This window comes from Bos indicus x Bos taurus, chromosome 11, assembly GCF_003369695.1.
Source record: "Bos indicus x Bos taurus breed Angus x Brahman F1 hybrid chromosome 11, Bos_hybrid_MaternalHap_v2.0, whole genome shotgun sequence".
Lineage (NCBI taxonomy): Eukaryota > Metazoa > Chordata > Mammalia > Artiodactyla > Bovidae > Bos > Bos indicus x Bos taurus.
The window spans coordinates 100,715,651-100,732,514 of record NC_040086.1 but is presented as its reverse complement, the minus strand read 5'-3'; the positions used below and the strand labels follow the sequence as shown (position 1 = coordinate 100,732,514).

At 56.9% G+C, this 16,864-nt stretch overlaps 1 protein-coding gene and 2 non-coding genes across 11 annotated transcripts in view; all 3 read right to left on the bottom strand.

Annotated features, from left to right (window-relative positions):
- Nucleotides 1-803: 803 nt before the first annotated feature.
- PRRC2B (proline rich coiled-coil 2B) overlaps nucleotides 804-16,864 on the bottom strand; it is an 84,403-nt gene continuing 68,342 nt past the window's right edge. For 7 of the 9 annotated variants that reach the window (XM_027556597.1, XM_027556601.1, XM_027556600.1 and 4 more), the window contains 11 exons: nucleotides 16,566-16,763; nucleotides 15,918-16,004; nucleotides 15,307-15,411; nucleotides 14,966-15,158; nucleotides 14,101-14,198; nucleotides 13,079-13,206; nucleotides 12,358-12,598; nucleotides 9,671-9,847; nucleotides 9,127-9,218; nucleotides 6,399-6,480; nucleotides 804-5,181 (listed from right to left, as the gene is read on the bottom strand). In XM_027556597.1, coding sequence (XP_027412398.1) covers nucleotides 5,047-5,181; nucleotides 6,399-6,480; nucleotides 9,127-9,218; nucleotides 9,671-9,847; nucleotides 12,358-12,598; nucleotides 13,079-13,206; nucleotides 14,101-14,198; nucleotides 14,966-15,158; nucleotides 15,307-15,411; nucleotides 15,918-16,004; nucleotides 16,566-16,763 — 1,536 coding nt within the window. In that variant the 3' untranslated portion in view covers nucleotides 804-5,046. Of the gene's footprint in view, nucleotides 5,182-6,398; nucleotides 6,481-9,126; nucleotides 9,219-9,670; nucleotides 9,848-12,357; nucleotides 12,599-13,078; nucleotides 13,207-13,768; nucleotides 13,830-14,100; nucleotides 14,199-14,965; nucleotides 15,159-15,306; nucleotides 15,412-15,917; nucleotides 16,005-16,565; nucleotides 16,764-16,864 lie in introns of those variants that run through there. The other 2 variants (XM_027556603.1, XM_027556605.1) reach the window with 2 other exon arrangements.
- Nucleotides 10,403-10,488, bottom strand: LOC113901956. Its single transcript, XR_003513614.1, has one exon. It is a non-coding gene; the product is annotated as a small nucleolar RNA SNORD62 (small nucleolar RNA).
- On the bottom strand, nucleotides 14,402-14,487 carry LOC113901957. Its single transcript, XR_003513615.1, has one exon. It is a non-coding gene; the product is annotated as a small nucleolar RNA SNORD62 (small nucleolar RNA).

Genomic DNA, 16,864 nt, shown 5'->3' with positions numbered 1-16,864 from the left:
GTAGCGCAGGTGACCTCACCCCAGCTGTGTAGAGAGGTCCAGGGACCCAGAGGGGTGGGGCTGGGCTCTCAAAGTGCAGGCCGTCTGGTCCTGAGGACCCAGGCCTTCCCACCTGCTGGCCCCGGGGCTGCCTCACGGCCAGGTTCCGGGAAATGTGAATTGCCGGTCCCCAGCAGCAGGGAACCCAGGGGTCATGCCTGCCCAGGGTTTCTTTTTGGAAAGTGTTAAACTTACTGGATGTGTTGTTTCCTACATCCTTACCTGGGGCCAGGCACTGTGCTGAATGCTGCCATGGCCTCTGCATCCACAGTACCCTGCCCAGTAGGTACTGTTTACAACCCACATTTTACAATTATGGAAATTGTGGCTCTGGGCAGTGGTGTCTTTCCCAAGGTGACACATCTAGTGGAGGGCAGAACCGAGAACTACAGCTCGAACCCAGATCCTAGCTCTCCATCCTTCATGGCCCACACCTGGCTTGCTCTGCTTTCCCAGCCCAAAGTACCACAAAACTTTGTAGTTTATGACCTCTATTACAGCAAAAAAGGGACATTAAAAGTGGCAACACAACACCAGCCAAGCACTTAACTCCTGTGACCCACCCCCTTCTCAAGGGGAGTGGGGTGAGGGGGGCAGGCAGTGCCAAGGTCCACTCACTGCAAAGACCCACCTTCATAACCCCAGGCTTCAGCCCCTCCTCACCCTCACGTTGCCCAGTCTCTCTCCATTTCTACACATGGGGAAGACTCTTCCATTTCTAGTCAAATGACAAGGTCGAGGAACACACAGCCTAACAAAGCATGTTTGGTTTCAGTGGGTCTTTTTTTTAAACTTTTTTATTTAAATAAGGAGAATTCTTTCATATGGAAAGAGCTAGTACAATCACATATTTGAAAGGAGAAACAACAGGTACTGAACCGGAGGGAAGGGTGAAGGAGGAGGGTGCCACCATGGCCTGGTGAATCCAGGGTTCCATTTTCCCATCTAAGGTAAAAGCTCCCCCAAACCACGTAGAAACAAGCTGCACGTTACACCTTTTAGCCATCGTCTGCCCTTTCAAATATCTGGTCTACATGAAAAGACAAAGATAGGAAAGGCCAAAATAAGATCAAAAAGAAACAAAAACAAAAAACACAACCCTCTCAACAAAAAAACCCTAACGCTTTTTACTATGCAAGGCATGAGGTTGAAAGCTTGGTGTGCAGGACCCCCTTTTCACCATGGAAGGAGGTCATCCACAGAGAGCCTCAGCAGAGAGTTCCGCTCTGAGGCTTTGTAACATGCCGAAGGCAGGGCCTCAAGGACACTGCTGCCTCTTGGAGGTCACCTAACTGGGGTGGAGAAATGGTGAACGCAGGTTGGATGCGCCTGGAAGATCACTGGCCAGATGTGCACTGGTGGTCCCGGTGGAGGGCACGGCTGGGCGACAGCGTCCAACGCCAACACTGAGCCGCTCCTGTCCTGGTGATGTCTTAGGTCCGCTTCACTTTTCAAACTGGAAGAGCCAGCTTTCTGAAGTCTGCATTTCCCAGTCATCACAGAACAGTACTAAGTTTAAGTACCCTAGCGTCCTTGGTGCTCGAAGGCCATTTCCAACAGACCTTCTAACCCAGGCTAGCTCTGCAAGAAGAAAAATGGGACAAATACAGATTTGAGAGGTAACATGCAGCTACTCGACGAAGGGAAACCACACAGGAGGGAGGGGGCTTCAGCCGCTGACCCCATGCTGCCTCAGCGGGCCAGTTCTGAGACCATGCCTGTGAGTGCACACTCTGAGCCTCCACAGCCCTTGGCAAACCTCGTCAACCGTCCAGAAGGCAGATCTACAAGACAGGAGGGTGAGGGCAGAGCTGGACAGAACAGATGTCAATATGTAACAAGACACCCCAGTGTCCCCAGAAGTTGCTGCAATGACCATGGCTTTGGAACCGGACCGACCGATTTTTCTGGGTAATAGTCATTCTTTAGTTTTCTCCCTGAAGGAACCTGGAGCCCAAAGTGTAGGAATTCCAAGTTTGAAAACAGTAACATTGATTCAAAACGGGAAACAAAAACCAGACCAAATACAGCTGGCAAAGAAGCCTTCAGGGGGTGGATGAGGCCGCGTGGGCACTCGAGCTCACGCTCTTGGGTTTTACCCATAGAGGAACTGATGCTGGACGACACACCGTGCTACAGGGTCACTGGCTGCCGAGGAACAGGATGCATCATCAGCGGCCAGGGTGGAGCAGCCAGCATGGGAAAGCAGGGGAATCTGAGCAGCTGAAGGCCAAGTGAGAGGGCTCTGACCCCTGACCCTGCCCAGGAGCAGAAAATTGTTGAGTTCTAGTGTTTACGTGTTCGCGCTAGTCGACCCAAGGCTTTCTGGCAGAGGCCTCTGTGTGGATTTGTACTCTGAGGATGGAGATGTGAAGGCAAAATATGACCCCAAGTCCCATTACCTGGAGATTGGCTCTAAAACCACATGAAAGGAGAGAGATTGCCCCCCAAAACATCTCTGCATTAATTACTGCATTTCATCAGACCAAGGAAGGGATGGGGTGCTGGGCGGGCCCAGGGCCCGCCCTCTGCCTCCAGAATTCAATGTAAAATCTGTGTCTCATCCAGAAAGAGGCTACAGCTTGGGCACACGAAGGTGGTAAACGCACTGAACCTCACATGCAATTTTCCTGGCCTTTCCTGCACAGAATAATTCAGACATTATATATAAATAGAGCAGTGAAACATTTACTTCTTTTTCCACCTAGACCTACGACATCAATACATATAAATAAATTCTAGTGTTTTGTTTTTACTGGGGGTGGGGGGGACACAGGAGTAGGTAGAGAAAAGGGCTGGGGAACAGGTGACCCTTTCATTTTTTCCCTCAAACAGGAAGCACTGTCACTCTGAGGGCAGGTCCCCTGAGAGGACACCTCTTAACGAGTTTGTAACAGTGTGCAGGCCTGTCCTGCTGCATTTCGAGACGAGAAAGCCTTTTTTCCTTTGACAATGTGCACTGGAATCAGGTGTGAGGGGTCTGGCCACGTTTGTTTGTGAGGGCGAGGCCCCTGAAGGGGCCACGGGAGGGGAGGGGAGCCCTGTCTCAGTGGGGACAGTAGCCAGGCGCTTGCGGGGGAAGGGAGAAAAGGGAAGGTGAGCGCACAGGGAGCTCCATCCAGTGGCAGCCCTGCAAGAAAGGACTGCAGAGTAAAAACTCCGGGATGAAGGAGAAGAAAAAACAAAATAACACACCAGTGAGAAGTAAGGTCTGAGAGTGGAGGCAAGGAGGGGAGTGCTGGACACCACTGATTAAACGTTGAAACCCTGCACCTTTTGCCAGAAGCCTGTTGTTCCCACACTTCCTTAAAACAGCGAAGAGCAACGAGTGCCTACAACGGTTCCTAAGGCCCTTCTTTCCCAGCATTCCGCACCAAACAGAGCCTCGAGTCTCAGCCCAAGTAGCCGTCACCACCTGGGGCAACGCTGCGGGCGGACCCTGCAGGCCATGCCATCTCCCTGCTTCCCATCCTCCAAGCCAAGTCTTCCCCAGACCTGCCAGCAACAGCAGGTTGATGAGCGCTTAGTTCTCTCAAGAGCATAGGCAAAACTTCAAATTTCCCCTCACCTTTCCTTGGAATTTAGGATGATTTCCTTCTAGTTTTTACTTTAAAATCAAACAGAGACTTAGCATAAAATGCCTCCACATTTGGACAGCAATAGCTCTGCACACGTTAACAGGCTAGGCGGGCTGTTTCGGCAGCATTGCCAGCCCTGCACTCGCCCACCTCCCCTTGGGCCCTGCTCTGGCCTCTGGAAAGACTGGAGACCCCACTGCCCCGCTCAGGCCTATCCGGCCCCATAGCCTGCGCCTACAGCTGGGAGGGGAGAAAGAGAGAGAAGCAAGCCCTCCTGCCTCCTCCCAGAGCTCAGGCTGCGGCTACAGCCCCAACCACACCTGTCACCTCCTGTGACAATGGTCCAGGCGCCTGTCGCCACAGAGGACAGCGGGGTTTCCAGTGCTGAGCTGCAGGAGAGGTGGATGGACAGAGGACCCAGAGAGACAAGGCAGCTCGGAGGAGAGGGAGCATGAGAAGACATCAGGCCCTGTGGGTGCAGCAGGCACTGATGGGGGGCAGGGAGTGGGTGGTGCTGTCAGCTCACACCACCCTGGTCAAGACGGGACATACCACTGCCTTTTATTTTCATGATTCACCTCAGGTTCCCAGTGGTCAATGTCCCCACCAGCTTTAGGAAGAGTCTGAGATAGAAGTTCTGTGTCATTCTTACGCTAAAAACATCAACGTCAATGGGCTGACCATAAGCTCCCTGTGGTCATCAGCCCAGAGGCTGGAAGCCATTGAAATGCCAGTCCACCTGCCTGCTCCCCACCCCCCGCAAGTCACCGCTTCCTGAGCTCAGGAGCAGTGTCTGAAACCACTTCTTTCTACGAGTAACCAGCAGAGAGAGAGCAGAAGAGGTGTGCTCCCAAGCATCACCCCTGCGGGTACCGCAGCGACCTACCACATCGAGCAGGGGAGGTGACAGCAAACTACTGCGATAGGAGGCGGCCAGCGAGAGGGTGGCAAAGGACAGACAAAGTCCAGCTATACAAAGCTTGTGTCTTTGTTTTCTTTTCCTTTCTCTTCTGTAAAAACCTGTAGCTGCTTTTTAAAACAAAAAGCCTCAAACTAAAACGGCCCTGCTGCCAGACCACGGTGCCCGGGGACGGGAGGCGGGGAGGGGAAGAAGCGGGGGAGGGCGGGGTTAGTCTGCATGGCATGACGCTCGGTCACTCCACGCTCGGTCACTCCGCGGTCGTGATGGAAAGGAGATGGGAATGGAGTCATTTGCTTGTTCGTTTCGTATTAAAGCAAGCAGGTCAATGCCAGAGATCCACGGGTACAAGCCGGTTGGACAACGGAGCTTTCGGGAGTGGAGGAGAGAAGGGAGATCTCGAAGTCCGGGCCAGGCAGGTGGACAGGGGATCCCTCGGTGAGACTCCCCAGCATCAGGCGGTGGCGAGGCCAAGGGCAGAGTCCTCCCGGGCAGGCCGGGCCCAGCCCCTCAGGCCTTGCTCTCCTCCACCTTGACCGCCCGGGGCTTGATTGCTCCAGTTCGCTTCAGCGGGGAAGCGGCTGAGGGTGGCTCCTGCAGCTTCATGGCTCCCAGGCCGGGCTTTTCATCCACTCGCTGCTTTGCCTTTGGACAGACAGACGGAGACAGAGGAAGTCAGCCTTGCGCGGACATACCTGCCAGGACCCATGGCCCCACCACCTTCTTCCTGCTCCTGCGTCAGAGGAAAGCTACCCTAAGAAGCCCATCTTCCAGTCAAGGACCAAGACTCAGAAGTGCCTCTCCTGGGCAGGACCCTGGCCTGAGAAGGTTCTGCTCCCTCCCAGGGCGCTGAGTGAGTGATTCGGAGAGGCAGGAGGCCCAGGTCCCGGGGAAGCATCTGTGCCGCCCAGGGGCCTCTGCAGGAGTGGCCCACCCAAGGCCACCCCAGGGACCTTCTCAAATCAGTGCACCCCAGCCCGTGCTGCAGGGGCATGGGGCCTCTCGTCCAACTCGGCCTCCCAGATCCTCAACCCTCCCGACTCCCATTTTGTGGGAGCCTTTCCTCAAGCCCCTAATGTGACCTCCAGAGTCACAGCCAGGGCCCCCTTACGCTGCAACTCTGCACAGTGAGGGGTGTCACCGAGTGAGCAGCCTGGTTCTGCCCCTCACACGGTGCTGTGAGTTCTCAAGAAAGCTTTAGAAGCTAAGGCCTAGCAACTCAGAGAGTGACCCTTGGGGAACTGAGTTAGGAGAAGTGAACTGAACAACGGAGCCTCTACCTCCACCAGCCGGGAAGGCTGTCTCGCTAACATCCCACACCTGACTTGTCTGAGCTCTGGAGCCTGGTCACATTTTAGAGGAGTGAAGAGATCGTGCCGAAGGCAAAGATGCTGAGCCAGCCCTCTTGTTATAAACCGGAGAATGTCAATCCGTCTGGACCCCACCCGGCCAAGACAAGGACAAGACACAGCACTTACTAGGCCGGCACGCACAGGCACACATGCCAGGCGCATACGCGCCCGCATACCCCCGGCTTCTAGAGCTGACCCCCGGGCCTAACCGGGTCCCAGCGCCTTCACAGCCCAATTGCTACGGAGGGAGAGTCCCCCTTCCGGCGTCACCTCCTCTGAGGAATCCGCATCCTCCCTTCTCAGCAGAACAAGGAAGGATCCAGACGCCCGGCAAAAGGAGAAGCGCCTTCTCCAGGAGGGACGCGGGCTCCCGGCGCCCACTCTCTAAGCACCAGGGCATGTCTCTTTCTAAGAGGAGCACGCAAACGGGCTGGACAGTCCCTCCTCTTTTGGCACTTGGAGACGGGCCTAAGCGTCCAGGGCTGGAGGGTCTGGAAAGCCATCTTCTACCTGTTGAACGTAGTGTCCCTGCACAGAGCCCATGTTAACTGCTGATCCAGAGGGCTTCCCACTGGGGCTAGCAGAGCTAGGCCTGAAAAAACCAAAGGAGGGGGTGAGAACACACGCGTCACCACGGAAACGGAGTCAAGCCTCCATCGGAGGATACAGACCCAGACAGCCAGAGCACGGGGGGCGAGGGTGTCGCCACGGGGCCCTGGCACCTCCAACCCAGTTCACAGGATGCACCTGAGGGGCGGTGGCCAGGTCCCCACCATGGGCAGACACCGACCAAAGGACAGACAGTCACCAACCGTCTCTCAGGTTTGGAGGCTCTGGACCAACTTGATGCTCCAGAGATAAGGGCTGTAAGACCTGACACCTGAAGGGATTCCCTGGTGTCCAGTGGTCAGGACTCGGCTTTTCACTGCCATGGATCTGGGTTCAATCCTTGGTCAGGGAATTAAGATCCCACAAGCCGAGTGCCATGGCAGATACATATGTGTATGTATAATTGATGAAATAAATAAAAAATAAAAATGAGCTTAAACTCCAACAGGAGTTTAGACTTTAAAAAGAAGGGAACTCCTTGGTGATCCAGAGGTTAGGACTAGGTGCTCACACTGTTGGGGCCCAGGTTCGACCCCTGGCTGGGGAACTAAGATCCTGCGAGCTACACAGCGTGCCCCCCGCCCCCCAAAAGCCTGACACATGCGCTGTGCCAAGCGTCCTTCCAGTCTTCATTTGGGAAGTGAAGGGCAGTAGGTAGCAGAGAATGATACCAAAAGTAATGGAACTGTAAGCCCCTTCTACATGTGCCCCACTGGCAGTCACTAGCTCCAAGGCTGTTAAGTAGTCAGGTCTGTGTGGGAAAGGGCCTCCCTGGTGGCTCAGCGGCGAAGCATCCGCCTGCCAACGCAGGAGGTGCGGCCTCGATCCCTACGGAGGGGTCATCCCTTGGAGAAGGAAATAGCAACCCACTCCAGTATTCTTGCCTAGGAAATCCCATGGACAGAGGAACCTGGTGGGCTATAGGCCATGGGGCCACAGAGTCGGACACCACTTAGTGACTAAAAAACTTGTGTAAAAGGATTCTGTGGTCAAAGGTCATAAGAAGAGCTCAACAAGACCCCCTGAGGGCCAGAGGAATGCAGGCTCTCTGCTGAGGTGCACCCTGACTCCCCAGCAAGCCCTCCTGGGCTCACCCCCGCCGGAAATATCTGGTCAAGGAACCCTTCTTTGACAGGGCATGCATCTGAAGCCCTGTCTCCAGAAAACGTGGGCAACACTGCACTGTAAACCACTCCCATTCTCCCAACCCCACTAAGACAACAACAAAGGCTACCAGCTACACTTTGTCTTTTCTAAGTGTTCTCCCAAAAACAAAGCTGCTGGAGCCGTGCCAACAGTGAATGGACACAAGCGACTCTGGTTACGTGAGCGTGGCTTTTCCGGGTTTGCCTCCAAGGAAGGCTCTCCAATCAGACGGGGATAAAACCTGCCTGTGGCAGCAGGGGAATCTGTTTGTGCCTGAAGCTTCCTTTTTTCTACCCAAACTCATTGTTTGCTGCTGCTGCCCATACATACTTTTTACAGGTCTGTATGAAAAATATGCCTGTTTTGGCCTGTATGAAAAATATGCTTGAAAACAACAAACAGGAAAAAAGTCAAGCCAAGAGAGTGAAAATAAGAACAGGAAAGATAATGAATCAGGGGGCAATTGACAAAAACCCCTTTCTCAGGAACTGCATCTGGAAAAGGACTGACGTGAAGGAGGGCGACCGGCCTCCACGCCCCGGGTCGAGGGGGCAGGCGGCTGGCTGTGTGGGGGGTGAGCTCAGCCACAGCTACGCGGTCACCTCGCACAGGCCCTGCAGGTCACGCACACCTGTGTTCCTCACGGGCAAACAGGAGGGAATTCCAGGAACCTTCCACGGTTAACAAGAGTTGACTGTGCCAACCCTTGGGCCAGACCCCAGAGTGTGGGGCCTTCCCAGCCGGTGCAAAAGCTGTCAGAACTGGACGCTAACATACTAAGAACTGCTGACCCTTGAACAACTGCACGGGGTCCACTTACACACACATTTTTTTCAATATACACGTACTACACAACCCACAGTGGGCTGAATCCTCAAATAGGGAACCGTGGGCATGAACGGCTGTGAAGGTATACTTGATTCTCAACCGCGTGGAGGGTTAGCACCCCTACCCCCTGTATCGTTCAAGGGTCAGCCATAACTCAGCCCATGGCTCACACACACCAAGCCCCCTCTGAATCCAGCAAGCGACCTGGAACACTTACTAGAGGTGGAGGCAGATCCAGAGGAGGTCCACTCATGCCTGTGAGCCCAGAGCAGCAAGCCCTGGTGGGTCAGAAACCCATGGGGACACGTGGCCCCAGGAGAGGAATCCCCGCTCCAGAGTGTGCACCCCCCATGCCAGTGAGTCTTTTACGAAGAATCTGGTGAGAAGGCTGCCAGTAGCCAGGGTCGGGCCTGATGTTATCGTAACATCAACCTTTCCTTTCCCTATTTCTCCACAAAGTTCTCTGGCATCAGAACAGTTTATGATAATGATTAAAAGCAGAACCAGCCCCGAGTCTCCTGCATCCCCGCACTGCAGCTTCCTGGTGACAGGTGGGCTGACAAAGGCGACCCCACCTCAGCGCCCTGCTCTCCTGGGGCCCATGGCTGCACCTTGCGGGCTCACTGTGAGCGCCCAACCCCAGGATGGGCTTTACCTGTAGGCCTGTGGTGACGGCACGGAGCCTCCTGAAGGAACATTCTGTTTACTGTCGGCAAAGTGGAAGCCCTTCATCTCCATCTGAGAGGACTAGAGATACCGGGAAGGGAAGCAACAGAGTCACAGGAGGGCCCTGGGGACAGCTGCCCCCACACCACCACCCTGGGCAGAGCCGGGGCTGCAGGGTGGGGGTGGTGGTACCATGAGATGGGGAGGATGGACTGCGCACCATCCCGAGGCCGCCCTGTGTGGAACCCTGGAGCTGGCAAGGGCTTTGGCCCCCAGACCTCAGCAGCAGCCCCGTAAGGCTCTCCTGATCCACGCACCCAGGCCTGTCTATGCTGTTAGTGACAGGTGAGCAAGGAGCTCCTGCCTTGGGACCGAGAGGACTTGGCAGAGAGCAGGAAGCCAGCCGTCTGGTGAGGCCCAGAGCCTCCACGCTGTACAACAGCTATGGCTCCTGACTTACCAGGAGGGACCCCCAAGGCCAGGACTACCCTGCCCCTCATCCCAGGATCACAGCAAGACGGAGTGAGCCTCACCTCTCTGCTGGTGTTGAGGACCGAAGGCTGGGACCCGGGGGCAAGGATCCTGCGGGGGGCCCCGACTGACAGGCTCTGCGCCTGGGGCAGCTGGATGGACTGTGGCAGGAGCAGGGGCTGCTGCCCGGAGCCGTACCGGGGCAGAGGCAGCTGGGAGCCAGGCAGGGGCATCGTCAGCTGCCGGACAAGGGGCATAGTTAGGAGGATGGCACGCACGTCCGAGAGCAAGCCCGTGTTGCACTCCAGGGTCTCTCATTCCAGACGAGGAACCAAGGCCCTCCCCCAGCAGGAGAGATTCTTGACAGACCACAGCAGAAATCAACCTAATTTTACACTCTAGGGAGAGCAGGAGAAAAGAACCACAGGCTGGCTGCGGGGGTCAAGGGGAGGGAGAGAAAGGTCAGCGAGGCCCAGAGACCTCCTCCTAAGTAGTGACCCAGCGAATCCCCCAGAGAGGAGAGCGGGAGAGCAAGGGTATCTTTGTGTCCCCTTTTGTGGCACAAAAAGGCAGGAGTCCTTTACGCTTTGCCTCCAAAGGGTCTGGAAAACAACCAGGGCCTGGGGCTTAGGATTCCCAGCATCTTTGGATCCTTCTGAAGCCTGTTATGACAGGATGAGTCGGGGACCACCAGGCCCAAGGGAATGCTCCTAAAGGCTGGAACGAGGTGTGAGAGAGCAGGGAGGTGGGTCAGGAGACCCTCAGGAGCGGGGGCTGGGGGTCACCACATGTCGTCTCTCAGTCACGTTCCTCTTCATCTCCCTGCTATTGAGTCCACAGTGGAGGGTCAGAAGGATCTATTGGAATCGCATCACTGAGACGAGTGACAGTCACACGTACCCTGTGTAGAGCCCTGATTGGGGTGAGGGTGGGAGCAGGGTAGACAGGGCGAGAAAGGCCCAGACTCTGAATACTTCTCAGAGGTATACCTGACGGAATGGGATTAAGCATCAATAGGGGATTGGGGGGAACAGGAACCCAAAGATGACCCTGCTGGACATGAAGTTTGTTTCCCTTAAGTTTGAGATACTGTGAGTTGTGAGCAGAAATGGCAGGCAGCTCACTGGGTCTGAGTTCAAGTCCAAGAGACAGGTCTGGACTGAAGACAGAACCAGGGAGAGCTGAGCTGGGATGAGGCTCAGAAGCACAGGTCTAGACAGAGCCCAGGAGGCACAGTGACTTACTGCCAGGGGAGGCGAGGAGGAAACGGCAGAGGAGACGGAGGAGGAGGGCCTCAGGGAGGGCAGAGAACCAGGGGCAGCGTCCCCACGGCCCAGCGAGTCTGACCCCTAGGTCAGATGCTACTGACCGGGCAGGAGAAGGAGGATGAAGAAGGTTAGGCTCAGTAATGTGGAGTGGGCTAATGTCCTTAGAGGGTTTCCTTTTTTAGAAGAAAGAGGAAGACAGGTTTGCCTGGGGATGCGGCCGCAGGGTGGAAGACCCTCACGGCCGAGGGTGGCAGGCGCTAACGCGTGCTAGGGCAGCACCCAGGTGGGTGAGGACGGCTGCCGCCCTTGCCCCAGGGCTCCTCCTGGCCTTCAGAACCGTGGTTCTGGGAGCTTGTAGATGGTCTCTTCCTGGTTACGACTCACATTTCTTTGTGGACATAGGAGGCACCATCAAGGTGGGAGAGAAGGCAATAAAGAGGCGAGGCACCAAGACCACCAGGAACTGTGCGTCCAGGGAGGCTGTGCATCGGGTGGGGAGGGCCCTGTGTGAGTGCAGGGGGCTGTCTGGAGAGATCTGTATTCAGTCTGAATCCAGCCAACGGGAACTGTGTGTGCAGGGGGCTGTGTGTTGGGTGGGGAGGACCCTGTGTCTGTGGAGGGCCGTCTGGAGGGTCTCTATTTAGCCTGAATCCATCCACATGCAGAGACAGACCAGGGTTTAACCTGGGTGAGCACAGAGGTGGGGGTGGGAAGCTGAGTACAAACGACGAGGGGGGAATTTCCCGGTGGTCCAGTGGTTAGGACCCCACACTTCCACTGCAGACTACACAGGTTCAGAGAACTAAGGTCCTACAAGCCATGGTGCACCCCATCCCTCAAGGAGTAGGGAAGTAGGAGGCAGTGTTAAAAAGTGATTGGAAGTAGTTGGTCACTAGAGGGAGGCGGTGAAAAAATTCAAGGTGGTGACCGGGTAGGACCCTTAAGCCGGAGAGGTGCAGCTGTGGGCAGGGACTAGGCCAGACCCTGGACTGGTGAGCAGAGCCCCGGGGGTGAGGAGGCTGCGGGAGGGTCATCCACAGAGACGTCCGCCCTGCTGAGAACCACACGGGAGTGGAGCTGAAGACTGATCCGGGGGCCAAAGGAAGGGAGTGACCCTCAGAACAGTCTAATGGTGCCCAGGGGCCAGGAGGACATGGAACCAGAGATCCTGTCGCCTGGCGCTTGCAGCATATGGTGGGTGGGGGTACGGCCAGGGTTAGAGCGTCTAGAAGCATAAGTGAGCACAAGAGAGGACACTCAGCACCCCTGAGCCCGGGTAAGGGGAGAGGCTGCAGGAGAAGCCAGGTCTCGGGGCTGTTCATGGTGGGTGGAGGAGCCGGCCCGGGCCTGAGCCCAGGCACCAGTCACAGCAGCCACAAGCCACACGGAAGCCAGGGCGCGTCAAGAGGCAGATACAGGGGAAAATGGTCATGAAGAAAAGAGATCTGGGGCCTGGAAGCAGGCATGACTGAATTCCTGACCTGCGGGAGCTGGGAGTCCAACATCTGGGAGGCGCCAAGCCCAGCCGCCTGGCTGAGCGGGCCCTCATAGACCAGGGCCTGGCTCCCACTCATGGGCTGGTAGGGCGAGCCGGACTGGGGCTTCACCATCTCCAGGGGCTGCATGCCTGGGAACGCCGAGTAGGGGGCCTTCAAGGCTGTGCCTCCGGAGAGGATCATGGTGCTGGGCGGTGACAGGCTGGGGTGCATGTACACCTGAGACCTGCGAAAGCCAGACAGACGGTCAGGTCAGGCACGCGGCTGGGCCGGCTGCACCAGCTGGTTCACCTCAGACCCCAGGGCGCTTGCTCCCACGCGGGCTCTTGGCTCAGCCCCAGGGTTTCTGACTCAGAAGCCTGGGATGGGGCCTGAGAACCTGCATTTACAACAAGCTCCTAGACGCTGCTGCTGCTGCTAGTCTAGGGACCCCAGTATGAACATCGCCGTATTAAGCAGACGTACAGGCTGTGTGAGACACAGGAAAACCTGTGTGATGCCAAAAGCACAGGACAGACATGCTGAGCGCGCGGGCTGGAGGCAACGAGGAGGGAGAGCAGGGAGGGGGCAGGAGGACTCGGGGACAAAAGACAAGGCTGGGCCCACGGCCTCTCCCACGGCACAGCTCACTCCCCAGCTCCCAGCCTGCTCGGACATGCGCACAGCAACCGGTGGCCAAGGGACCAGCCCCACCTAGGCATCTCACCTGAAGGGCTGTAAGGAGCTGAAGATCTCCTGAGACTGGGAGACGGGCAGCCCGCCCCTCAGTCCCAGCTGGGCTTGAGCTTGTAGAGACGTGTGAAGGGAAATTGGGATTTGCTGGGCAGCGGCAGCCTGCAGACAGGAGGCGGGTGGTCACTGCCCTGCCCTGCAAGCTGCTTCTCACAGCCCGCCACCGGCACCCCTACCCCGGTCCTTCTCCCTGGGGCAGCCAACACCGCCCTCAACGTGAACTCAACACAGCCTGCCTGTGCTTCCTTCCTTCTCGGGAGCGAGCAAAGAACTGGCAGCAACCCCAAACCAGCACAACCATCCCTACGCTAGACCCTGCACAGCGGGACGAACGAGCCCGAGCTCCACGACCAACAGAGGCAGGTTCAGAAACCAAACAGTGGCTGGAAAAGGCCACGGACAGAGAAATACGTGCGGTATGACCCAGTTACGAGACCTTGCAGAACCAAACGACATCATGTTTAAGAATACGCTCTGAAAAGACCAGGACGGGCCATGTCCTCTGCCCCTGGGGCGGCGCTTTGCCCTGGTTTCTGCAGGCACAGGACCCCCCGTGGAAGGCCCAGCACCAGCTTCAGGAGGACACTCCCACACGCGGCCCCTGGCAGCACAGCAGTGTGCCCACTGTGCGTGAACACAGACACCTGCTCACTTCTACAACTACCTCTTTCTAACGCATCCATGCCTGGGAGTCTAGGCCTTTCTTCTCTTCATCAGAAGGATACCTGATTACCAAAGAGAATTCCATTTCAGTGAATTCCCCGGCTAGGGTGCAGGAAGGAGAGCGTCAGGAAAGGAAAGCTAAGTGGTCCAGAGCACTCGGCTCTGTCCCTCCTCCTCGGCTCTCACGTGCTCACTCAGTAAACAATGCCTGGCTGCTGTAACGTGAGGGTGCAGAACACGAGACAGGCCGTGAACGGGCACGTGAAGCAGCCAATCACGCCCCGTGCTGCGCCCTCCCCCATGCCCCTGGGTCGCCTGTCTCACCGGCATCACCTGTTGGAAACTCTGCTGCTGAGGTATGGTCTGAGGAACCAGTCGGGGCTGACTTGCAAACACATGGCCATCCAGGTAGAGAGGTGGCAGGTGGCTGCCTGGAAACAGAATTCGAGGCAGGGGAACAGGATCAAGTCTCACTGTCCCAGAAGGTCCCGCGAAGCAGTGGGGGAGGGAACGTGGCAGAGCTGGCCCTGGGCGCCTGTGCAGCCTGGGGAAGGGGCCACTGCAGCCGGCCTCCCTTCTCGCCCACCGCCCCGCACACCCAGGAAGGGCTCGGTCGTAAAGGAGGCTGCCATGGTCTCTCAGTCGCGTTCCTCTTCATCTCCCTGCTATTGAGTCCACAGTGGAGGGTCAGAAGGATCTATTGGAATTGCATCACTGAGACGCTGGCAGCTGGGCCCCCTGAATCCCCACGGGCTCCTTCGGGCACTGACGCTGTGACAAGGACAGCGACAACTGGGGTAAAACTGGCTCCCACTTATTGAGGCTCAGCTGATACAAAACCCTTCCCAGGTATGAGCTCATCTCATCAGCATGGTGACCCCACACCTGGCCATCACGACCCTGTGCTATTTCACAGAGGAGGGGGAAAGGCTCAGACAGCTGTTCCTGCGACAGTCTCTCTGCTGGGGCCTCTCTCCAGGAGGTGAGAGAGCCCTGCCGAGGTCACAGAGTCCTGTCGCCTCCCAAGGTTGGAAGCCAAGAGCAACAAGTGCCAGAGACCAGAGCACACAGGAACCCGTGGCCCCCAGCCGGGAACACACTCCTTAGGTCAAGGCGGGGCCGTGCTCAGGGCTACGAACCCTGTGTTTCCCTCGAGGGGATGGAGAAGCATCCCTGAGCTGGACCAGGGGAGAGGTACCTGGAAGGGATGCAGAAGGTGCGACCGAGGCCACTGGCACGGGGGGCATGGAGACGCCGCCAAAGGAGCTATAGCTGACCCCGCTGGAGGTTCCCCCGGAGGATGGGGGCTGCAGGCCTGAGCCGGCGCCTCCTGGCGAGCTCTGCTCCGGCAAGCTGGGCGAGTTTTCCCAAGCCTTGCGCGCAGACTCCATCTTTGGAAGCAAGAAGGTGGGGGGAGATGGAAGTTACCACCCGGAAGGCAGGGGGCGGCACAAAGCTAAGCCCTGGGGTGCGGGGAGGGGGTGTGCTGGGGTGGGGTCTGCTTGCTCTTGCCCCCTCACAAGCTGGGCCCCGAGTTACCTTCAGAGTGAGGTCGGCGGTAGGGAAGGACATGTGGGAGAGGCCGATGGCCCTCTGGATGTGGTGGTCCCGCCGCAGGATGGGGATGCTGGGGGCCAGCCCGGCCTGGAGGGAAGAACACGGTGGGACCCCTGCAGGTGGGGGAGCCACACCCCTCCTGCCTGGACCCAGCCTTCCAGCAGGGCTGCCATGTTTCGGCAACAGAAGCCCGGCTGGCGGCCTGCACGCAGGCCACACTGCACGGCGTGGGGGTCCCAGTTCCTGTCTCAGCCCCTTCCCCCAAACCGTGAAAAGAGGCCCTAGAAATATGGTCAGAAATACAGCGCTAGACCCACTTCCTGCCGTGCCCACCACCCACCTGCAGGTCACAGGATTTCTGAGAAACTGAAGAGTAAAGAAACTTGTTTATTTACCACAGCATTCTCAAACGTGTGTGACCGTGGAACCGGGAAAGGTTGGAATCACAAAGTGCCAAATACACTAGACCTTAGGAGTGACACCACTCCACTTTAAGTTCACAAAACCAGGGCATGGAACAACTTGCCACGGGCGTGTAACTAGAAACGGCACCAAGACACAAACCGAGCTAGGTGGGAGAAGCATAGACTTACGTTACTGGCCAATGCGTCCTGAAGCTTGACAACTGGATTCCCCGCAGGACCAGAGGCAGAGCCAGGCTGCAAGCTGAAATCAGAGTCCTAGGGGAAAAAAAAGGGGGAATAAAGCCCACAGAAATCACCTTGGCTCACCTTCTGGCAGAGACACACATGAAGTAGACCCATAGCCTCAGCAACTCAAAACACCCAGTACGGGACTCCCCTGGTGGTCCAGGGGCTAAGACTCTGGGATCCCAATGCAGGGGTCCCGGATTCAGTCCCTGGTCAGGGAACTAGAGCCCATGTGCCACAACGAAGATCAAAGACTCCATGTGATGCAACTAAGACCTAGCACAGCCACAGAAATAAATAAGCAGTATTCACCACGTGAACAGAACAGCCAGCTGTTCCCCGACAGCCCCCAAGCAAGGCGGCCATCCCCTTCTCTGCCTGGCTTCCTGCGTGGTCTGAGAGCCTGCCTGGCATTGGCAGGGAGACGGGACCAGCCCACGCAGCTCTTCACCCACGCTGCCACCCCACAACATCCCTTGGAGTGCTGCCAGCACCTACCACCCTGCTCCTCCAGGAAAGGCCCCTCCTTCCTCTCCAAGCACCAAAAACGGGGGTTGGGGAGGCGGGTATAAGAAACACTTCAAGCCTCACCTTCGGATTGACTCCAAATTCAATGGGTGGCACCGGCAGCACAGAGTCCACGTGAATCTCCACCCCGTTAACAGGGGGAACCACAGCCCCCTGCAGCCGTTCAGCCCCCTCGGAGCCCTTTCTGTTTTTCAGAGAGCGCTCATTGCCAATGGGTCCTGGTCTGTGCTCCTTGCTCTGTCCTGAGCCTTGTTCTGAATCCTTGACAGAAAAGCAAAGAGGCTGAGACACAGAGCCTGGAGTGACCCTGACCTCTAGCTTCCAAGGAACCGAGAGCCGGAAAAGAAAACAAAAGACACCAG